Source organism: Channa argus, chromosome 1 (assembly GCF_033026475.1).
Source record: "Channa argus isolate prfri chromosome 1, Channa argus male v1.0, whole genome shotgun sequence".
Taxonomy (NCBI): Eukaryota; Metazoa; Chordata; class Actinopteri; order Anabantiformes; family Channidae; genus Channa; species Channa argus.
The window spans coordinates 7,114,792-7,133,842 of record NC_090197.1 but is presented as its reverse complement, the minus strand read 5'-3'; the positions used below and the strand labels follow the sequence as shown (position 1 = coordinate 7,133,842).

Sequence of the window (19,051 nt, the reverse complement as noted above, 5' to 3'; positions counted from 1 at the left end):
AAACATAGATTTAGCAAGTCTCCGTGTCCACCACGGAGGACATTGAAAAAAAGTGTTGTATTCAGTACTAAAACACATCAAAATATGGTTAAAACACTTTAAATGTTTGGAAAAAACATTCAATATTCACCTCCAAAAGCACAACATCTGTATAAATCTGATAACTTACATTTCTTGGGCCCATGGTTGGTATGGCAGCCATTTTAGAAGGACAGATCTTCTGTTTCATTGGATAAACACCAACTAATCAGATATCACTGGGAAGGCCAGGAGTTTTGAATAAAGCTCCAAGAAATTATGAAAATATATATATTTAAAGACACAAGAGCAAACACGAGAGGAGTCTGGAGGTGAGTGATCGATCTTCACAAACATTTACAATATTAGATTTTTTTTCAAACATTTTTCTCTTCCTCAGATAGATGCAGAGCTAGTTTATTATATTAAGTCTGAAGAAAGAATTATACAAACCTATTTAAATTACATATGTTTCATTGCAGAAGTCTTCACCTCAACACAGCCGAAACCAAATGAACCTCCACTTTTACATTAAGTCTGAAAACATTAGGTCCTTTTATGTCTTTTGGAGATTTAATATTCTTTTATGTCTTTCATTTTTTTAGTTTATTTATTATATTTATTAACTGGAAATATGACCGAACCAGTTTGCACATGCACGAAAAAACGTTTCTATCAATTGCATCGGTTACAGACTTTCAGTGGTTTAACAAATAAACACAAGATGATGACAAGCCAGACTTTCACACCTGAACCCGACCTGTTTGTCCGGTCCTGTAGAGCACCCACAGTCACACACAACACACATTTGTCTTCTGTGGCTGTAAGGACACCCTAACCCCAACTCCTAACCTCAGACACCCAAACATAAACCTGACCTCACACCAGCTCTGACACAAATAACACATGCAATCACACATCTCTCCCTTTTATTGCTGCAACTGTCTCCTGTTGCTCATAAATTGACAGCGACATTATACCCACAACAAACCTTCAAACAAAACGAATCAGCGACATATGATACAGCTAGATCACTTTGTCATAATCCTTGTTTTTATTTTAATTTTGTGAATTTGCTCTCTGTCTCTCTCACTGTCCGTCTCCACCAAGGTGATCTTTCTGAAGTTTCCATTCACATGGAAATCATCGCTGCACCTTTTTTGAGAGTATAATGAAGTGTCCCTACTCAGATTCACACATTTACAACTCACTTTGAATGGCTGCATAATTGGGCAGCTGTTGTCTTCATTCTCTTCAATAGTTGCCAATGGGCTTTAGTGTTCTCTGCTCCGTATGTCCTAAAAAATACCTTAAAACCTAAAACTGTCTTTTACAGTGAGATACATGATGTCTTATAGTAGCATGATACGTTTTGTTGTAAAATGAGTCTGAAAAAAGACAACTTTAACTGAATCTACTGCTTTCCTATATTGAGAAATTGAGAAAATGACAAATTAGGCTAATGTTAGCAAAGTTGAAAAACAAAATTAAGTGGAGACACTTGCAGCAGTAACCACACAATGCAAAACATTACAGGGGTGTGTTCAAATTAGAAATTAGATTGAGATGCAAATAAAAAATAGCTAGAAATTAATACTGGTACCAAATACTGTGATTTCATGTAGTGTGTCTGTTTGCACAAACTTTAAGTACACAGAGGGTTTTTTTTAACCTAAAAGTGCAGTTGTGTCAGATGTCAAGGGAGCTGGCTGTTGTTAATAAGGATGGATTGTCAGACATAGTGAGAGGAAGTGAATGAACTGAGGCTGACTCAGATCAGTCGTGCCAAACCCAAAATATATGTAATACCCGTTATACTGTTTATAATAGGAGTGTGTGTGTGTGTGTGTGTGTATATATATATATATAGAGAGAGAGAGAGAAAGAAAGACAGAGAGCGAGAGAGCGAGAGAGAGAGAGAAATAAAACCTCTTTACTGTAAATCTCTGTCAGCCCATGACTCAGGTCTGAGGTGTTGTGAGGGAGAACGCTTCCCTGGAAACCATTTCTAGACTGATATGCACCATGTGACAAGATGATGCAGCCAAGTACAGAGAAAAACAGAGAGGCAAGCTCAGGGGGAGTGTTTGTGTGTGTGTCTGTGTGTGTGTCAGGGAAGGAGGGAAAAAGAGAGACAGAGAGAGACAGAGAGAGGGAGGGATGAGTCAGAGGAGGCTGATTCTGACGTAATCCTCTGACCCCTCCCTCCTTCCTGTCCCCCAGTCTACATGGCTGCTCCAGAAGGTTCAGGTCAGAGTCTGGTTCTACACAAAAAATATTTAAACATAACACAACATTTTGTAGTGTTTACAGATGAGTGAATTACGAGCTACCTTTAGCTGACAGGATGAAGCGCCAAGCCAAACTTTATTTTCATTTTTTCAAAAGTTTCAGCAATGGTGAGAATAGTGATAATAGAAAATGCTCAAACAGTAAAGTTTATTCTGCATGTCTGATTTAGCTTTTCATTATAAACCATATAATACATAATAGAAATTGAAACAAGAGAAAATTAAACCATTCTTAATTACACCGTTCCACAACACATAATGAACTGCATTCAAAATCCCGTACTGTAAATCCTTTTGTATTCCCATATATTATTAATGTTGCAAATGTTGTTGATATTAATATGTATTCACACATATTAACTAAATAAACTGGGAAATATGGCCAAAACTTTCCCAGCAAAACGGAAACAGCTGGTCAGCAATGTGCAACCTGTGCAACAAGATGGTGATATTTTGGGAAAATCCCCCTTTTGTCTATGTTTGGCCTGTTTGACATGTCTTTGGTTCCACTTTGTGGTAGTAATAACAGTCATCACAGCTCCTAGTATACAGTCAAGGTTTAATTAATCAGAAGGGTTTATCTGCACAGACATACACAGAAAAGCAAATACTAACGCAAGTGCAAATCTTTAGGGAAATTAAAAAAGGCATAAGTTCAGCTGCTGGGGAGGCAAGATGAGTAAGGCTAAAAATAAAAAAAAAAATGTGTATAATCTGTTATTTTTCTTATATTTAATAGAATGAATCTCATCTGTTTATCTACTTGTATATATTTAATCTAGAAACCTAAACAGTGAGTCTGTAGCTGAATCCTCCCTATTTACCATATGAAAACAAACCCAAGCTCCTGCTGGATCAGCCTCCTGTGTCCTCGGTGCAGCGTTGGCGTCTTCGTGTACGGAGACGCATGCGCAGTGCTCCGCGATGGTGAAACACGGACGTGGACAGCGACGGCGATTTGGGGAAAAAGACAATTTTGACCGCTTTGAGACTAAATGAGAAACGTGACCTGCGCGACGTTTCGACAAAGCCGGAGGATTATTACACCGAAAAAAGGATTACAGTAGAGAAAGTGTGGAAAATAACATAATCAGCGATACTAAACTCGTTTTGGTCACGTGGTCCACGTTGACCAATCGGAGCGAACCAAATCCGACGGAAAGTATGTTCTTTGTTCGGATGTTTTGCCAATTTTATTCTCAAATTTCGAGCCGAACTTCTCGCTAAAATCGCGACACGTGGACGCGTAGTGGACATTATTAAATGAAAAGAGAACCTATGTGGATTTGTTTGTGTTTTTGGGGCAGTGCCACGTGTTCAAGTGTCGGATCAGGCTTATTATTTTTTTTCTATCACATGACTCCCCCTCCCCCACTCCCCGCCATGCGCTGGGGAATGGGGGGGGGGGAGAAGGCGGACATGTTTGAGCGAAATGTGTTGTCTAAAAAGTATCGAGGTGGAAGACAAGAAGATTATTTGAAGAAAGGTTTCGCATTATTATGGGATTTACCAGTCGAACATTGTATTTATTTTAAATTCAAGGTTTTTATTTCGTAGCCTCAATATATATAGTTTTTTTTATTTTAAATCTTTTTTCCATTTTTTAACTTTGTTCTCGAATCATTGTTCATTTTCTGTATTAGCCGCTTGTATTTGTCAGAACATTGGTAATATTTAGTGTTTTCCGATGTAATGTTACTTTTCTTGGTTTATTTGAGTGACATTGTAGGGGATCCGTAACCTTGGCGTGGGGGGTTGGGCGCATGTGGTTAGGGAACCATTTTGTGTGGCTGCTGAATTTCTAGTTTTGAAATTTTTCCTTTTGAAGATAAGTGTTTTAAACAATTGTTTTACTAATTACGTATTTGTTAGTTTCACAGTTCTGGCTTAGTAATTTTTAGTCTTAACACTCAAATGTTGTTTTTTTTCCAAGCATAGTCAGTATTATAGTGTTTGCAGATTTGTTTAATTTCTTAAGTGGTGTGAATTGTGTTGTTGGGAAGCAGCCTTTTGATCCAGTGTAATGTTGAGGGCAGTGAAGGAAAAGTGCTGTGTCATTGAGTGGTTAGCTGGGTCTTGTTAGGTGTGGCTTCTTGTTCTTAGTCGTGTTTAATGGTTAAAGGGGAAATGGCCACCTCGTCGTTCTACTTGAAAGGGCAACATTAGAGTTGGTCTTTGTTCTAACCTGTGAGCAGTGGAGGGAGGCCTCCTTTGATTGTTTGGGGTGTGTGTTAGAATCACGATCTTATTCAACAGCAAGAAGGGCTGTCTATGCCACTTACGATTGCAAACACGATATATAGTGTTTTTGTATGTTTTACCTCTGAAAGAGAGTCGATTTTCAAGTGTAATTTTCTGTTTCAACATGCGTAAAGATGGCGTCTTTGCTGGTTTCTGGAAAAAAACAGATGCGGATGTTCTGGTGAGCACAGCGCTCGTGAGGGCCCCTGACGGCTACGCGTGACTCGGTGGGAGAACCAATGGGCGTCTTGGTATTTGCCCTAGAAGCCCGCGTTACAGCCGTATAGACCAATCACGGTCGTGGCTTTGTACACGTTGACGTAATGTAACATGATAAGGAAAGAGGGAGGTTTCGGTTTAATGGCGTTTTGTGCGGGGTTATGCGGAGGAGCTAGTTACAGACAACATTTCTGCGATACCGAATCGCCTGAGCCAATGCTATTGTGCAATTTCCTTGATGGACAGGAAAAACTTGCGAATGACCGGGCGCGACGAACCGTAGCTACAGCTCCGGCGTTCAGGGGTGTGGTGAATTTGAGAGACGGCACAATTGACGAATAGAAACCCAGAGGGCGTGGACATCTTAAGTCGGCTCTACCAATAGCGTACAAGCTCTGTGTATAAATGAACGGGTGTAGTCGCATAGTCGCCATTTCACCGAAGCAGATTCGAAGGAGTGAGACGTGGCGGGGATCACCGTGAAGTGACGAACAGAGACGGATCCTGGTTTGAGTCTAGCTAGAAACCCAATCCGGATCCATCCTGATGGATATGGCTGTTAACCAGCTCCTTGACAGGTATCTACCGGTAAAACTGACTCTCAGCTTTCCAGCGCAGGGGATATTTTAAACGATTCCTAAAATTTTAATTTCCCGAAATGTTGTTGCTGAGAGTCTATATTTGCTGCAATGCAAGCGGCAGAGAAGTGGACATTTATTATGCACAGGACTAGGTTTTTAATCAGAAGCAAAATGTACGGTGAAGAAATGAAATTGTGTTTGTGGGTTGTTTTAAAAAAAAAAACGACTGTAACTCGGCGCCATCTTCGGAGGGGTTCTGCCGCTCTCTCCCGCTGCCTGGCTGGCTAGCGTCGCTAGCGTTAGCTTCGGCAGTAGCTCAACATTTTGGAGGTGTTTTGTATATCAAAGCAATGCGATTCAGGGGCTAATCTAATCTAAATCGATGTGCACAGCTAACAGTGGCCATCAGTCATGTATGTTGCATATCGGCGACCGTCGTTTTGTCGAGTATGACCCAGAGTAGCCAGTATCCGCAGGTAACTAACTGGTCCCGCCGGCGTTTGTGCTTGTTTCCGTTTGCCGGTGGTTTGTTATTGTAGCCATGTGACGGTCAGGGTTTGTTGTCATCACAGGTGCAACGGTGTCGTAGCTCAAAGGCTAACTCGGCTAACGCCGCACATTCGTTAACATGTAATGGGGCAAAATAAGCCTATATACACACGTGGCGTTAGTTTATTTCCTCGAGCAAATTATAATAGTTAGAATAACACTTTTTTCTATGTTATGGGTTTTCAGTTGGTTGCTTGGTTACAGCAGTGTCACTCAACCCAGGCTACTAACACTTTTAGTATCAGCTGTCTTTTGCTTTTAAGTTTTCAACACGTTACAGTTGCCATTATTTCTGCTACTATTTTTTTTTACCAATTTATTTTTGTTTAGTGTTGTCAATATGTACATGATTTTGATTCATTTTTTTAAAATAATAAAGTACAATAACTGTCAAATGTGTTTCCAAAAGTTGTATCATTCAAAACGGCTTGCTTTAACACAGACCAAATTTATTGCTTATAGCTACGCTTATTTATCATTTCTGCAATATTACTGCTCATTTGGAATTTTCAATTTCAGTTGGGTAGGTTGGTGCAAACATGCTTAATCTACAGGTGGATGTCCTTGTTCCATGCGCTCCTTTTTTTTAAGCATGATGCAAAAACTAATGGTAGCCATTGTTTGCATCAGTTGATGCATGGTAATGTAAAGACAATAAACAAACATTGGTGTGGCTGGATGAATTTAGGTTGCACATGCAGTATTTCATAATCAGCTTTCTGCAGGTGCAAGACTTGTTACGCAGGTAAAGTCAGTAGGGCAGCAGAGATTTGGTGCAGTTGGTGATGGAGAAGAGTTAAAGTCTTAAAATGTTCACGTCGTTGCAACATGCTTCATGTAGTACACGAAATTATAGTACTGGTAAGTCATTGATTATAAAGAGAAGTAGGGGTGTTGTTTGGGAACTGAAAAAGATACTGTAAAGTTTACATACACCTATTTATTTATATATACACATATAGAGAGAGTTAATTATACTAGAGATAAGAATCAATACAATTTCAACATCGATAAACTTAAGCTATTAACATGAGTGTTTTTGTCTACTCTTGTCAAGTGGCTATCGGCCCCCTCTGCTTATCCCAAGTTACAAAACAGTGAATGAGTGAGCAATGACTCTTCATAGGGCTTTGTTAGCAGTACAGAGGTATGTCTAAAGATATTAACATGTGGCTGGTTGTAAACAGTTCTCAGATTGTATTTTTAAATTGGGGGCATGGTAAGGGCCTTTCTATCCTGAAACTCGGCCCCATCCTTGCTACTGTAACATGATGCTGAGACTCCACCCACCGTGGTGTGGGAGAGCAGTTTTTTCGGCATGGAAATGAGGGGGTGGAGCTTATGCCTGTTAAATCCTACAGAGGAGGAAGTGTTAGTCATGCATGTTCTCTGGGGACTGGGAGGGCTGATTTGGCAGGAGCACAATCTAAGTCCGGCTGATCTATGGTTGTTGAGTAATAAACTGAGAGACTCGGTGTGGATGTAGGGTGAAGGGCTTTTCTCTTTCCTGTATGTACAAAGGAGTGAGCAGAGTATGACTGGGTAACATGCTTTGCTTATAGAATACTATTATATCAGAATGACACAATAAGGTGATTAGTTTTCATATTAATATTAACATTTGATAGGCCTCCCTTTTTAGTTCAATGGGATTGTAGAACCAGTAGAAATGCCTGCTTCATTTAAAAAATGGAAGTTGGGTATCAGGTTTCAGAAGTTAAGATGCCAATACTCATAAAATTGATTGATGGTTTTTTGTTAATATGAATGTTGTTTTGAATAGTGTTGCACAATGTCTTGTTACAAATAGAGACAGTCTCCACAGCTCTGTTGATTGGATTAGGTTTTATATATTTAGAAAACTGACAGAATAAGGCTGCTTGTTAACATTTTAATAATGAGGAGCAGACTTTGTTCACATGGGAGACTAGTAAATGTGTATAGAATTACCACATGTCTTCTAGCATCATCACCACTTACTAATAAACTGACTTCAACTGTGCTCTCTACAGCTCTCTGGGAGGGGTTGACCTTGGTCTAATGGGAGTTGCAACAATGGACCATACTTCTGGCACGGCAGGTAAACGCATCCGTAAGCCCTCACTGCTCTTTGAGGGCTTTGAGAGTCCTGGGATGCCCCACCTAAGTCAGCTAGCCGCGTTGGGGCCCCCACAGCCCACAGTGAAAGACCCCAGCCGTCAGGGAAGGATGACCAACCAACTTCAGTTCCTACAGAAGGTCTTGCTCAAGTCTTTGTGGAGGCACCACTTTGCATGGCCCTTCCATGAACCTGTTGATGCAGTCAAGCTCAACTTGCCTGTGAGTATGAATGTCAAGACATTATCAAAACTAGAGGATCCTAGGGGAGGGTGGCTTCCGTATTTGTAGGAGCAACCTCACTCTTTACATGTGTTTATGTCTCATCAGTGTGTCAAAATTTAAAGTCAATTTCTCCTTGCAGGACTATCATAAGATCATCAAAACTCCCATGGACATGGGCACTATTAAGAGGAGATTAGAAAATAACTACTACCGCAGTGCCAGCGAGTGCATGCAGGACTTCAACACCATGTTTACTAATTGCTACATTTATAACAAGGTGAGGCTCATGTATGTGTGTGTGAGACAGTGTGACCCTAAGATAACGACTCATAATCTGTACATGTGACGAAGAGTATACTGTTATTGCAAAATCTAACGAGATCCAGTTGCGTAAATATGAAAATCTGAGATGCAGCATTAGTACTGTTTTGCTTGTTGTTTTTTTTGTTTTTTTTAGTGACTGTTGTTGGTTTTTGGGTTTTGTGCATTTTTCTGCTGTTGTAACCATTTTGTCCACCTCTGCAGCCTACAGATGACATAGTACTCATGGCCCAGTCTCTGGAGAAGGCCTTCCTTCAAAAAGTGGCTCAGATGCCCCCTGATGAGATAGAGCTGTCTCCTCCACCTCCCAGGAGCAAACCAGGAAAACCTGCCAAAAAAGGCAGAGGAAATGCAGGTGAGCACTGACTACGTTTATCTGCAATCACCATATGCAGGGGCGTTAAAATATACATTGTACTAAATCTGTGTCTCAATTTTCTCTCAGTTTCTGGAGGAATCACCACGGCTCATCAAGTCCCAGCTGTCTCCCAGTCAGCATACTCCCCCTCCACACCAGAAACACCAGACCACATTCTCTCAATCCCCCCACAGACTATTTTGTCCAAAAGCCTGCTTCCTATGCTTTCAAATGAACAGAGCCTCCCTACCATTACTAGTCTGCCTCCCACACAGCCCACTGCTAAGGTAATTGTATTTGACATTCTGTATTTGTGCATTCGAAATGTTACAGAAGAGCGAATCAAATTCACCATGACCACAGCAAAAAAGCGTGATGGGCTCTGACCCATACTCTTTTTCTTCAACAACAGAAAAAAGGTGTGAAGAGGAAAGCAGACACAACCACTCCCACCACTGTAAGCATGCCCATCATGAGCACCATGAGCGTCAGCCTGGGGATGGGTGGGGGACGTGACTCGCCCCTCACCCTCACTTCTCTAGGGGTGGACCACAGCTCCAGCCTGGGGATGAACCAAGGGCTCGGCATCAGTCAGGGCATGGGCATGGGGATGGGAATGGGTATGAATATGGGGCATGGAACAGTAATGATGGGTACCAAAGCAGCAGGTGGGGGCAGGAGAGGAGTGAGTGGACGACCCATCAAGCCCCCTAAGAAGGATTTACCAGATTCAGTGCAGCCGCCACCGATGCGTCGCAGCAAGCTGAGCCCGCAACTGCGCTACTGCAGTGGGGTCCTGAAGGATTTGCTTTCAAAGAAGCACGCTGCGTACGCCTGGCCCTTCTACAAGCCTGTGGATGCCACATCGCTTGGTCTTCACGACTACCACGAAATCATCAAACAGCCCATGGACCTCAGCACCATCAAGGTACTGAACTTCAGAGATTGATAGAATGGGGGTGTTGCCTGGTTTCCAATGCAAAGGATTTGCAAACTGCAGTTGCAGCTGTGGGTGTAGAATGGAAACAGGTCACTGCTGTGACATTGTCAAACACATGGCCCTTTTACACCACACCTCATGTATTCTAAAGATGTAGGCAGTTACTTGTAATGTAGCCTCCTTTCAGTTTTTTTTCTTGATGGAAACTCTTTGCTGGAAGTTGTGATTCACTTTCATCAGCAAGGTCTAATTACACTAGATAGTGAGGCAAATAATTTTTCTTTGCCCCAAATGCAGTATTTGCTAATATCTAACTTACTCTTCTTCAGCGAAAGATGGACAGTAGGGAGTATCGTGATGCCCAGCAGTTCTCTGCTGATGTCAGACTGATGTTTTCCAACTGCTACAAGTACAACCCTCCTGACCACGACGTGGTGGCCATGGCCAGAAAACTCCAGGTGATGCCCTTTTATTTTAGAGAAGCAAATTCCATTTGCCTGTTTTGCTTCGCAGCAGGTTAATTCTGCTTCTCCTCATCTGCCTTGTTTTATTTTTTTTAACTCGCATACTGACACATAATCCTTTTTGCTAGGATGTCTTTGAGTTCTGCTTTGCTAAGATGCCAGATGAGCCTCCAGCACCACCTAGCTCCTCCTCTTCATCCTCCTCCTCTTCATCCTCCTCTGAAAGTGAGCTCAGCAGTGAAAGCGAAGAGAGCGAGAGCAGCCCCAGCTCGGACTCTGAGGAGGAGAGGGCCAACAGGCTGGCAGAGCTGCAAGAACAGGTTAGACTGTCGTCGTACGCAAATCCACATCAGACCATGAAGTAGAACTTCGTACAGGTTTTAGCTGCCCCTTTTCCTCCGTGCCCCTTGGTGACACATGACTTACCTCTGTCTTTCTGTATACTTTCAGCTAAAAGCCGTACACGAGCAGCTCACTGCACTGTCCCAGGGCCCCATCATCAAACCCAAGAAAAAGAAAGAGAAGAAAGACAAGAAAAAGAAGAAGAAGGTGGAGAAAGAGAAGCATCGGAGAGTAGAGGAGGAGGTCATACCTGTAAGGCCAGCCAAGACCCCTAAAAGCACAAAAACGCCGAAACCCAAGAGCAACAGACCAGTGGCGTGTCCTGTAATACCAGTGACCAAGGCTCCCAGAAAGAAAAACAGCAAGAGCAAGTAAGTGTTGATGTCTGCCGATAATGTTGGAATAGAGAAATTTAGCAGTTTTCTGCTTGTTGTCAAAGATGTAAACATAATACTGTTGACCATCCATCTGACATCGTCTAATAGTCTCTTCTTCTGGTCCCAGATCCAAAAAGAGTGCTATGATGATTAACGTGCCTCAGGTGATCCACGATCCCATAGTGAGTCATTTCGACTCAGATGAAGAGGAGGACACAGCACCAATGTCGTACGACGAGAAGCGCCAACTCAGCCTCGACATCAACAAGCTCCCTGGCGAGAAGCTGGGCCGCGTGGTTTACATCATCCAGTCCCGCGAGCCCTCACTTCGAGACACCAACCCCGAGGAGATTGAGATCGACTTCGAGACGCTGAAGCCGTCTACGCTGCGGGAGCTGGAGAGATACGTCATGACATGTCTGAGGAAGAAACCTCGGAAGCCATATGGTTAGTAGAAGAAAGGAGAACAGTTGTTTGAGGTCGTAGCCTTGAAGTATTCAGTATAAAATATCAGCTGGGGAGTTTTGGTAACGCAGTACATTTCGCCCATCTGACTAATATTCTAACTTTTTGCACGCAGCAAGTAAAAAGAACAGTGCCGGAAAGTCCCGGGAAGAGCTCGCTCTGGAGAAACAAATGGAGCTGGAGAAGAGGCTGATGGACGTCAGTGGCCAGCTCAACTCCGGAAAAAAGCCCCCAAAGACCAAACGTGAGTCGTCCATTCAGATTTATGAATACACTATTAGCATTAGAGTCTTCAGTGTCCAGATATTCAAAAGGACAGACAGTTAGGAATGAGGACTCTGTTGAATAGATATATTTCCTTTCCTGGCTTCTTTATTTTGCTTTTGCCTCATGCACAGGATCTTTCTATAATGTGTTAATAATTGTTAGAAATAATACAAGTTGTGTATTACATTGAGCCAACAGTCACACTGATGGGAAAATATAACCATAATGATTTATCTCAATATGTTTTTTACTAATCTTTTAAATTTTGGTTCAACAAGGTCTTGACAGATGGTATTTTGTTTCCTCCAGCAGAGAAACCTGCAGCAGAGACCCACACCCAGCCGTCACGTCTCAGCGCCAGCAGCTCCTCCTCAGATTCCTCCTCATCATCTTCTTCCTCCTCATCTTCGGACACAAGCGACTCAGACTCGGGCTGAGCTGCAGGACATTTCAAAAATACAGGGTCATGTGTGGAGACCCTTGATGTTTCGCTTCCCACAGAGTGGACAGAACTGAAGTTGAAGCTACTGATGGACGGAGCCGCTGGGCGGGTCGGACGAAACCAGGACCTGGCAGGTCTGACTCCCAGTGACAAACCAACAGAGAGAGATGGGGCTTCCCCTGCGCTCAGCTCACTCGTCTGTCCTGGACAAAGACAACGTGAGGATGAATGAAAAGTCCTGCTATTCATGGAAAACTGGCCTCGCTGGGCTGAGCGAGGGATGTTCCATCTCCCAGAAATAAAGGGGAAGAGGAGCGCATGTGTTGGAGGGATAAGGGTGCTAGAGCCAGAATCTTGTCTAATTTCTGGAGAATATTTCCCTTCTTACATGCTCCCTGTCTTTATGCTGTATAGATAAGGTGTACAGTTATATAAATATCTTTTTCTTTTATAAAGAAGCATTTTATGCAGCTAATTTATTCCCTCATATTGGGAAAGATAAACTGGCGTTGGTGGAGTTTTAGGTTTTGTTTTGTTTTTTGTTTTGGAGCAACAGAGAGGGAAAAAAACACATTTCTGTGTGTTTGTATGGCTGTGTTGTGTGTCTGTGTGTGTGTGTGTGTGTGTGCCTGCGTGTGTGAGTGTGAGATGCGGCAGCCTTGTGAAGTTCCTCATAGTTTTGACGCAGGCGTTAAAAAACCAGTCTGCACTCAGAAGCACCTTGGTTCAGTAGAATACAGAATGCATGCAATACAGAGAAGCTGACAGAAAACCCGCATACTCATGTACTACTTTACTGCATCCTTGTGTACACTCATGTACTTGTCTGAGAGGGTTTGCCACTGTACAGAAATGTGACATCAGCTTATGCGTAAATATTTCTGTTCCCATGCTGGCTGTCTTCTTTTTCTTTTTTTTGTCCATTTGAATTTCTCTGTAAGTTGCTTTTATTCTTGTGACCAATCTGCTAATAAATAGTGAGGACGTGTCTTGTCCACTCACCCATGCCCACATGACATCTTTCGATTTATTTTGGTGTTTGACCAAGTCTCACAACATCTGATTACACTTCAGTATTCCAAGATGCAAGGAAAAAGTTTTACTGGTAAAGATTTTTTATTTTTATTTTTTTCCCCCACATGGGCCGTCACTTCTTAACACGATGTCATAAGCAGAATTGTCTTTAATCTGGCCTTTTGAGATCTATGGCAGCTGTGAAGAGTTAGAGTTTTCTGTTAACAGGTTTTTATTCAGTAAGTTTATTTGTGTGACTAAGACATTAGTATTACCAGTTTGGGAAGTTCCCACTGCTAACATTAGATTTGGGATGGTGAAAGTGTTCTGAAACAAACGAAACATCAAAGTGGCTTTTTCGAACTCCGGGCATCCATTAGACATAAAGGTGGTTTGATGTTGTGAGTAATAAAGATGCACTGTTTCTTTTGGTGGGACTACTAAACAATTTTTGTGATTTTTAGGTAAGGTGTGTATCAGTTTTATGGTTTTACAATGGCCTGGTTTGAGATTTGAGTATTGTATGTTTTGATTATTTATTTAGGAGGAGTTTGAAATAATACTGAAAGTAATCAAAAGCTTTTAAGTAAGTAATATGCACAGATTAACTGTGAGGATTGTAGTAGTGTACATATTTTACAGTCAGTCTTGGAGCATGTTTTTTTTGTTTTTTTTCTTCAGAGATTTCCTTGAGAACTTTCTTTGGCTTCTGTTTTAAGACAAAAACCACTCCCAAGTTGTCAGTCTTACTTTTCTGATGTTTGTCAGAAGCGCCTCTGTACTTGACTTCCTTATTTCATCTGAACACCTGTACATAAATAAACTGACATGTTCATCTTTTTTACTGACTGGGAGCGATTTATGTGCTCGTTATGTGAACTGGTATATACACCGATAAGCCACAGCATCTAACACTTAATAATGTCATGGAGGACAAGAGACAGCATGGACACTACACAGCACAATTGTAGTAGACTCCGCACAGGTGGTAGAAGTACACAAACTCAGTACTCAAAACTGCAAGTATTAGTCTAAAAAAAAGTGTCAGAGAGCGGAATAAATAAAAGTATGTAAATATGTTTTAAAATAATGTTTTGAATAAGTACTATAATTTAGTGTGATGTAAATCTAGATGTTTTTATTAATGGACTTATTTATATGAGATATGAAGAGAAATACAATGGCAGAATATGCTTTGGCTTCAACCTACTATGATGCAATGATATGCATGAGCATTAATGTGATTATAAAGTCTGGAAATAAAGACTTGTATCTTGTACCATGTATGAACATATTTAATATGATAAAATTCATATAATAAATGCTGGTTAATGAGCCTGAAGCCAAACATTAGTAACAGTATTTAAGAAAAGAATAAATAATTTTTTTCCCCAGGTAAATAATTTGAATGGTAACATAATATACTTTATAATTTATTACTGAGAATGGCCAAGTACTTAAATAAATGATGCGTAAGTAAAATGTCTTAAAAAGAGTAGAAATTAACAAAATACATGTAAAAGTACTTAATTAGTATTTAATTTTATGTTTCTTTATATTTCTGCTTAACTGTATTTTAAGGAAAATATATTGGGCTGTTGAAGTTTGTCGACTTCTTCCTCTATTGAAATGTAACACATTGTGTTATTGAGTCTATTATTTTTTATTATATCGATATTTTTGGACGATTACTTTACAAAGAAGGCGACAGACCGGAAGTACAGCTTCATCCAGGCTGACGTAGCCCGTCGGGCTCCTTTGTCTCCATCTGGTGGCCGAACTACAACAACATGAAAACCAACATGGCGGCGGCCACAAGGCTGGTGTCACGGTTAGCAGTGGTCACTGGTGAGGTTATTATTATTGTTAGCATACACGATTACAATTAGATAGACGTGTAAATTAACACACACACAAAAAGGCGGGATGTTGGGTCTTTTTAGAAATGTTCTTCACGTTGTCAGGTTTCGTTTGTTTTCCACTTTTCCAAGCCCCAAGTGACTTTGCTAGAAATGTAAACGGTGTTAATTTGGCAAAGTTGGACTAATAGACGAGCTTAGCCTCGTCTAATGGTTTTGGTTATATGAATCTAAAAATGAAAATGTGTAGGTGAGTGATTAGTGCCAAAAAAGTGCCATGAACACAGCGTTTCCGCTTTTCCTCTAAAGCCATTAACCCAATAACTCGTCACGAGCCGAGCTGTGTCTGCAGTAGTTTGGTCCAAAACGTTTGGTTGTTTTCATTATTCTGCTGATTCACTTCTCAGTTAATTTGTTTTTCAGAAAATAGTTAATTTCCCTCAGCATATTTTCAACATTGGCATTATCATATAACCACAAAACAAATCTGAGGTGCAGATGTTCAGCTAGTTTGCTTCGAAAACACCTAAAAACAAGGATTCCATTTTTAAAGTGCAGCAGTTGCAGATACATTTTCTGTTGGCTGATCAACTGACAAACTGTTGCAGTTCCGTTTTGTTTTTTTGTTTTTTTGCTGCTCACTCTTCCTCTTTTCTGACCAGGAGGGGGAAGTGGGATTGGACGGGCGGTGTGCCAGCGCTTCGCCTCTGAAGGTGCCTCCGTGGTGGTAGCAGACATTAGCGAGGACTCAGCCAACGAAACGCTGGGCGGTCTGCAGAGTGACCTCCGAGGGCAGGGTCACATGGCCGCTGTGGTGGACGTGTCGTCGAAAGACAGCGTAACGAAGCTGCTCACAAGCATACAGGTGTGTGTTATAGACCCCGACACACACTGTGTTTCCACGAAAGAGAGAATCAGACTGTAGAGTGCGTTAGACTCCTGCAGGGACTGTTAACGGTAGCAGGTAAAGTTCCTCGCTTTCCTTTGCAGACCAATTACTTCCAGCCGCCCTCAGTGTGCGTGAACGCAGCAGGCATCACTCAGGACGACTTCCTGCTCAACCTGGAGGAGCAACAGTTTGACAGAGTAATCCAGGTCAACCTGAAGGTGCGCAGACACCTGGTGTCAAATAATATTTCTGTATCATTAGAGTCATTTTTTGGAACTGAAGGTGTCGTTTAATTTAGAAATGAGAAGATGCTGCAGCAGGATCCACTTTTAAATCTGTAAGAATTAAAATTCACAACAATTAGTCTTTCTGTTGGGTCAAATCCTAAAAGAAAAAAAAAAACTGTCCTGTATGCAAGTAAAGGAAGTTCAGACAGCAGAAGAGAATAAAGGTTTGTGTTACACCTATTTGCTCTTGTGCTTCTCAGGGCTCGTTTTTGGTCACTCAGGCCGTCGCTCAGGCTCTTGTGGCGTGTGGAGCCCCCAAAGGATCCATCATTACTGTGGGCAGCATCGTGGGAAAGGTGAGACGCCGACAGGGCTGCTGTGCAACTGATGTCAGTGTCATGTGTATGATATTAGCTGAAGCTCATCACCTTTTGTGCAGAAGGACGTAAGGGCAGGTGTGATCGTGGACCTCTTACACTTTGTGCTATTTTCTTCCTGGACTTTAAACATTTTCAAAGACACCAACTAAAATATGTCCAACCCAACACGAGATAGAAATACTTCCAATGTTTTTGGCGAGTTTGAAATCTGTGCCTGAAGCTTGTTGCAGACATTAGAAACACTCTGTGTGATGCAATGTGTTTTTGTTATTCCCCAATTTCAAGTCAATATTTTCCAAAGGATAAGCCACAAGAACGAACTTGTCTGAGTCTGCTCTATGAACAGTATGAATGCCAAATATATGGATTTATGGAGCCATAAATCTGCCTGTGAAAGTGAGTGTTGGGTCTGATCTGTACATGCAAACCCTGCAACGATACAGGACATAATACGTCACTGTACTCGTGTCTATAGGTGGGAAACATCGGACAGGCGAATTACGCCGCCTCTAAAGCTGGAGTGGAGGCTTTAACCAGAACTGCAGCCAAAGAGCTCAGCAGGTGAGAGGAGGATCACATCAGGACACGTGCAGCTCGTTTTCCTTTTAAACACGTGATTTTTTTATTGTTGTTGTTCTCCAGGTTTGGGATTCGCTGTAACTGTGTGCTGCCAGGTTTCATTTCCACTCCGATGACAGATAAAGTGCCAGAGAAGGTTATTAGCAAGGTAGAGGAAGCGACGACTGCATGTACAGATAGATTTAATAAAAAACCAGTGATTAATAATAAAACTAATATTCTAACTTCGGTTTTAAGATCCATGAAACTTTATTAACGCCGTTTGACATAGATTATGTTGAATACGTGGAATGTGAGCATGGAATGAAAATTTAAAAAAAGCTGACAGCGCAATTAACAGCCATGATAAAGGACAGAAAAGGACATGATCAATTGGTATCAGGGTGAATTTAATATTAGTGAATATTGATATTGTATTTAAACATTCAAAACTTTAATACTTGTTATATTACAATGGTAAATGACGTAGATGACAAATTGAATGTTGTGATTTTTTTAATTTGCTAAGCCAATAAAATGCAATAGAGTCACACACAATTGTTGAACACATAGAAACTGCTGGGTGTAAATAATAATACTATATTACAGAAAAGGGTCATTTCATAAACCAGTGTTTGGTTTTATTTTGAATTAAAATGCATTTGCTTTTACTTTAATAATTAACTCTTAGAAATTGTGACTTTTAGAGCAGACATTAAAGGGTCAGTTCACAACAACCAGTACTGATTCCAAAAGTATTTATTCATTTCATGTCAGACAAATTGCTGAAAGTTGTTCTGTAAGTTTTCAAATGTTAACATGAAATCATTGTCTTGTTCTTGAATGGTTAAATAAAAAATAATCTGTATAGTTTGTTACCACTAGAGGTCAGTGGGCAGTTGCTTTGGGGGCTAACTGAGGGGGTTTACTTTGTCTGACAAACTACATCCCTCAAACCTGGTGACACTACGCTCACATCCTCCTCAAATATATTTAATCTTAATGGTGTGTGTGTGTGTGTGTGTGTGTGTGTGTGTGTGTGTGTGTGTGTGTGTGTGTGTGTTTTAGATGAAGACCTTGGTGCCAATGGGAAGAATGGGTGAACCTGCAGGTCAGTACACATACGTTGTTCGATTATCCATTGTGTTTTTCTTTCAAACACCTTTTATCTGTTGACGTCATCTTATTTTTCGTGCTCCTGCAGAAGTTGCGGACGTCTGCGCCTTTTTAGCCTCAGATGACTCTCGATACGTCACAGGAGCCAGCATCGAAGTCACAGGTACAGTCTGATTGTTATCTTAAAAAACAAACCTCTGTATTTGATTCATTTTAAATAGAAAGAATAAGACGTTGTCAGTAAAGTGTCAGTAAAGTAAACGTATACTCTTCAGCTGGTCAAAAGAAATCTCACATTCTAGTGTTGAAACTTAACCTGTCTCTTTGTCAGGTGGACTTTTCATTGGCTAAATCAAAATGTCTGTCACGCTGATGAAGAACAATAGGATGCCAGTTTCTGCACAGTTAATTTTTTTAATGGGATTCAACTTGGGTCAGCAGTACTGTTTGTGTTTTATGCAGTAACTGTAGTTTTCTGTACAGTGTACAGACAGTTTTTGAGCTAATAAACACCTGTATCTGTACAGAACGGTTGGCTGTGATTTTTAATATATAAAACTTAAGTATCTAATTTCAACTCTGTCTGCTGAGCTTCTGTCAACTTTGTTCAGAAGCAGTGAGGAACTGAGCCTTTGACTCCAGGTGTTTCATTAGAGCATTTTAAAACACTGCTGTAAGGTAAAGGCCTCAATGGGCTTTGAGCCACTGACCTCGGCACAAATTATTAATTTATTGCTTGTAATTTATTAATACTTGGTAAATCTCTCCGTCTTCATCGAGGGCCCTGCAGAATCTTTCGTCATTTCATTGC

The 19,051-nt window shown here is 41.1% G+C and overlaps 2 protein-coding genes across 4 annotated transcripts; both read left to right on the top strand.

Moving 5' to 3' along the window:
- Positions 1–3,218: 3,218 nt before the first annotated feature.
- brd2a (bromodomain containing 2a) lies at positions 3,219–14,051 on the top strand. 2 transcript variants are annotated; one of them, XM_067474714.1, is made up of 12 exons: positions 3,219–5,347; positions 7,912–8,218; positions 8,361–8,498; positions 8,747–8,897; positions 8,988–9,187; positions 9,313–9,828; positions 10,170–10,298; positions 10,433–10,624; positions 10,755–11,017; positions 11,151–11,470; positions 11,604–11,732; positions 12,068–14,051. In XM_067474714.1, the coding sequence occupies exons 1-12, from the start codon at positions 5,316–5,318 to the stop codon at positions 12,190–12,192; spliced, it is 2,502 nt and encodes an 833-aa protein (XP_067330815.1). In that variant the 5' UTR covers positions 3,219–5,315; the 3' UTR covers positions 12,193–14,051. The 2 variants fall into 2 exon arrangements, with proteins under 2 accessions (XP_067330815.1, XP_067330741.1); XM_067474640.1 differs by having other exon boundaries at positions 3,221–5,347; positions 12,065–14,051.
- Positions 14,052–14,935: 884 nt separating this feature from the next.
- On the top strand, positions 14,936–18,769 carry hsd17b8 (hydroxysteroid (17-beta) dehydrogenase 8). Of its 2 annotated transcripts, XM_067474828.1 has the most exons (9): positions 14,937–15,059; positions 15,733–15,935; positions 16,061–16,177; positions 16,447–16,542; positions 17,042–17,127; positions 17,209–17,293; positions 18,193–18,235; positions 18,329–18,403; positions 18,572–18,769. In XM_067474828.1, exons 1-9 carry the CDS (start codon positions 15,002–15,004, stop codon positions 18,589–18,591), a joined length of 783 nt encoding a protein of 260 aa, XP_067330929.1. In that variant the 5' UTR covers positions 14,937–15,001; the 3' UTR covers positions 18,592–18,769. The 2 variants fall into 2 exon arrangements, with proteins under 2 accessions (XP_067331006.1, XP_067330929.1); XM_067474905.1 differs by lacking the exon at positions 16,061–16,177 and having other exon boundaries at positions 14,936–15,059.
- The last annotated feature ends 282 nt before the right edge of the window (positions 18,770–19,051 follow it).

Coding starts and splice junctions, on each gene's coding strand:
- brd2a (XM_067474640.1), top strand. CDS start 5,316: ATGGATATGGCTGTTAACCAGCTCCTTGACAG. Junction 8,499..8,746: donor ATTGCTACATTTATAACAAG/GTGAGGCTCATG, acceptor CCACCTCTGCAG/CCTACAGATGACATAGTACT. Junction 11,471..11,603: donor GAAACCTCGGAAGCCATATG/GTTAGTAGAAGA, acceptor TTTTGCACGCAG/CAAGTAAAAAGAACAGTGCC.
- hsd17b8 (XM_067474828.1), top strand. CDS start 15,002: ATGAAAACCAACATGGCGGCGGCCACAAGGCTGGTGTCACGGTTAGCA. Junction 15,060..15,732: donor ACGGTTAGCAGTGGTCACTG/GTGAGGTTATTA, acceptor TTTTCTGACCAG/GAGGGGGAAGTGGGATTGGA. Junction 15,936..16,060: donor AGCTGCTCACAAGCATACAG/GTGTGTGTTATA, acceptor TTTCCTTTGCAG/ACCAATTACTTCCAGCCGCC.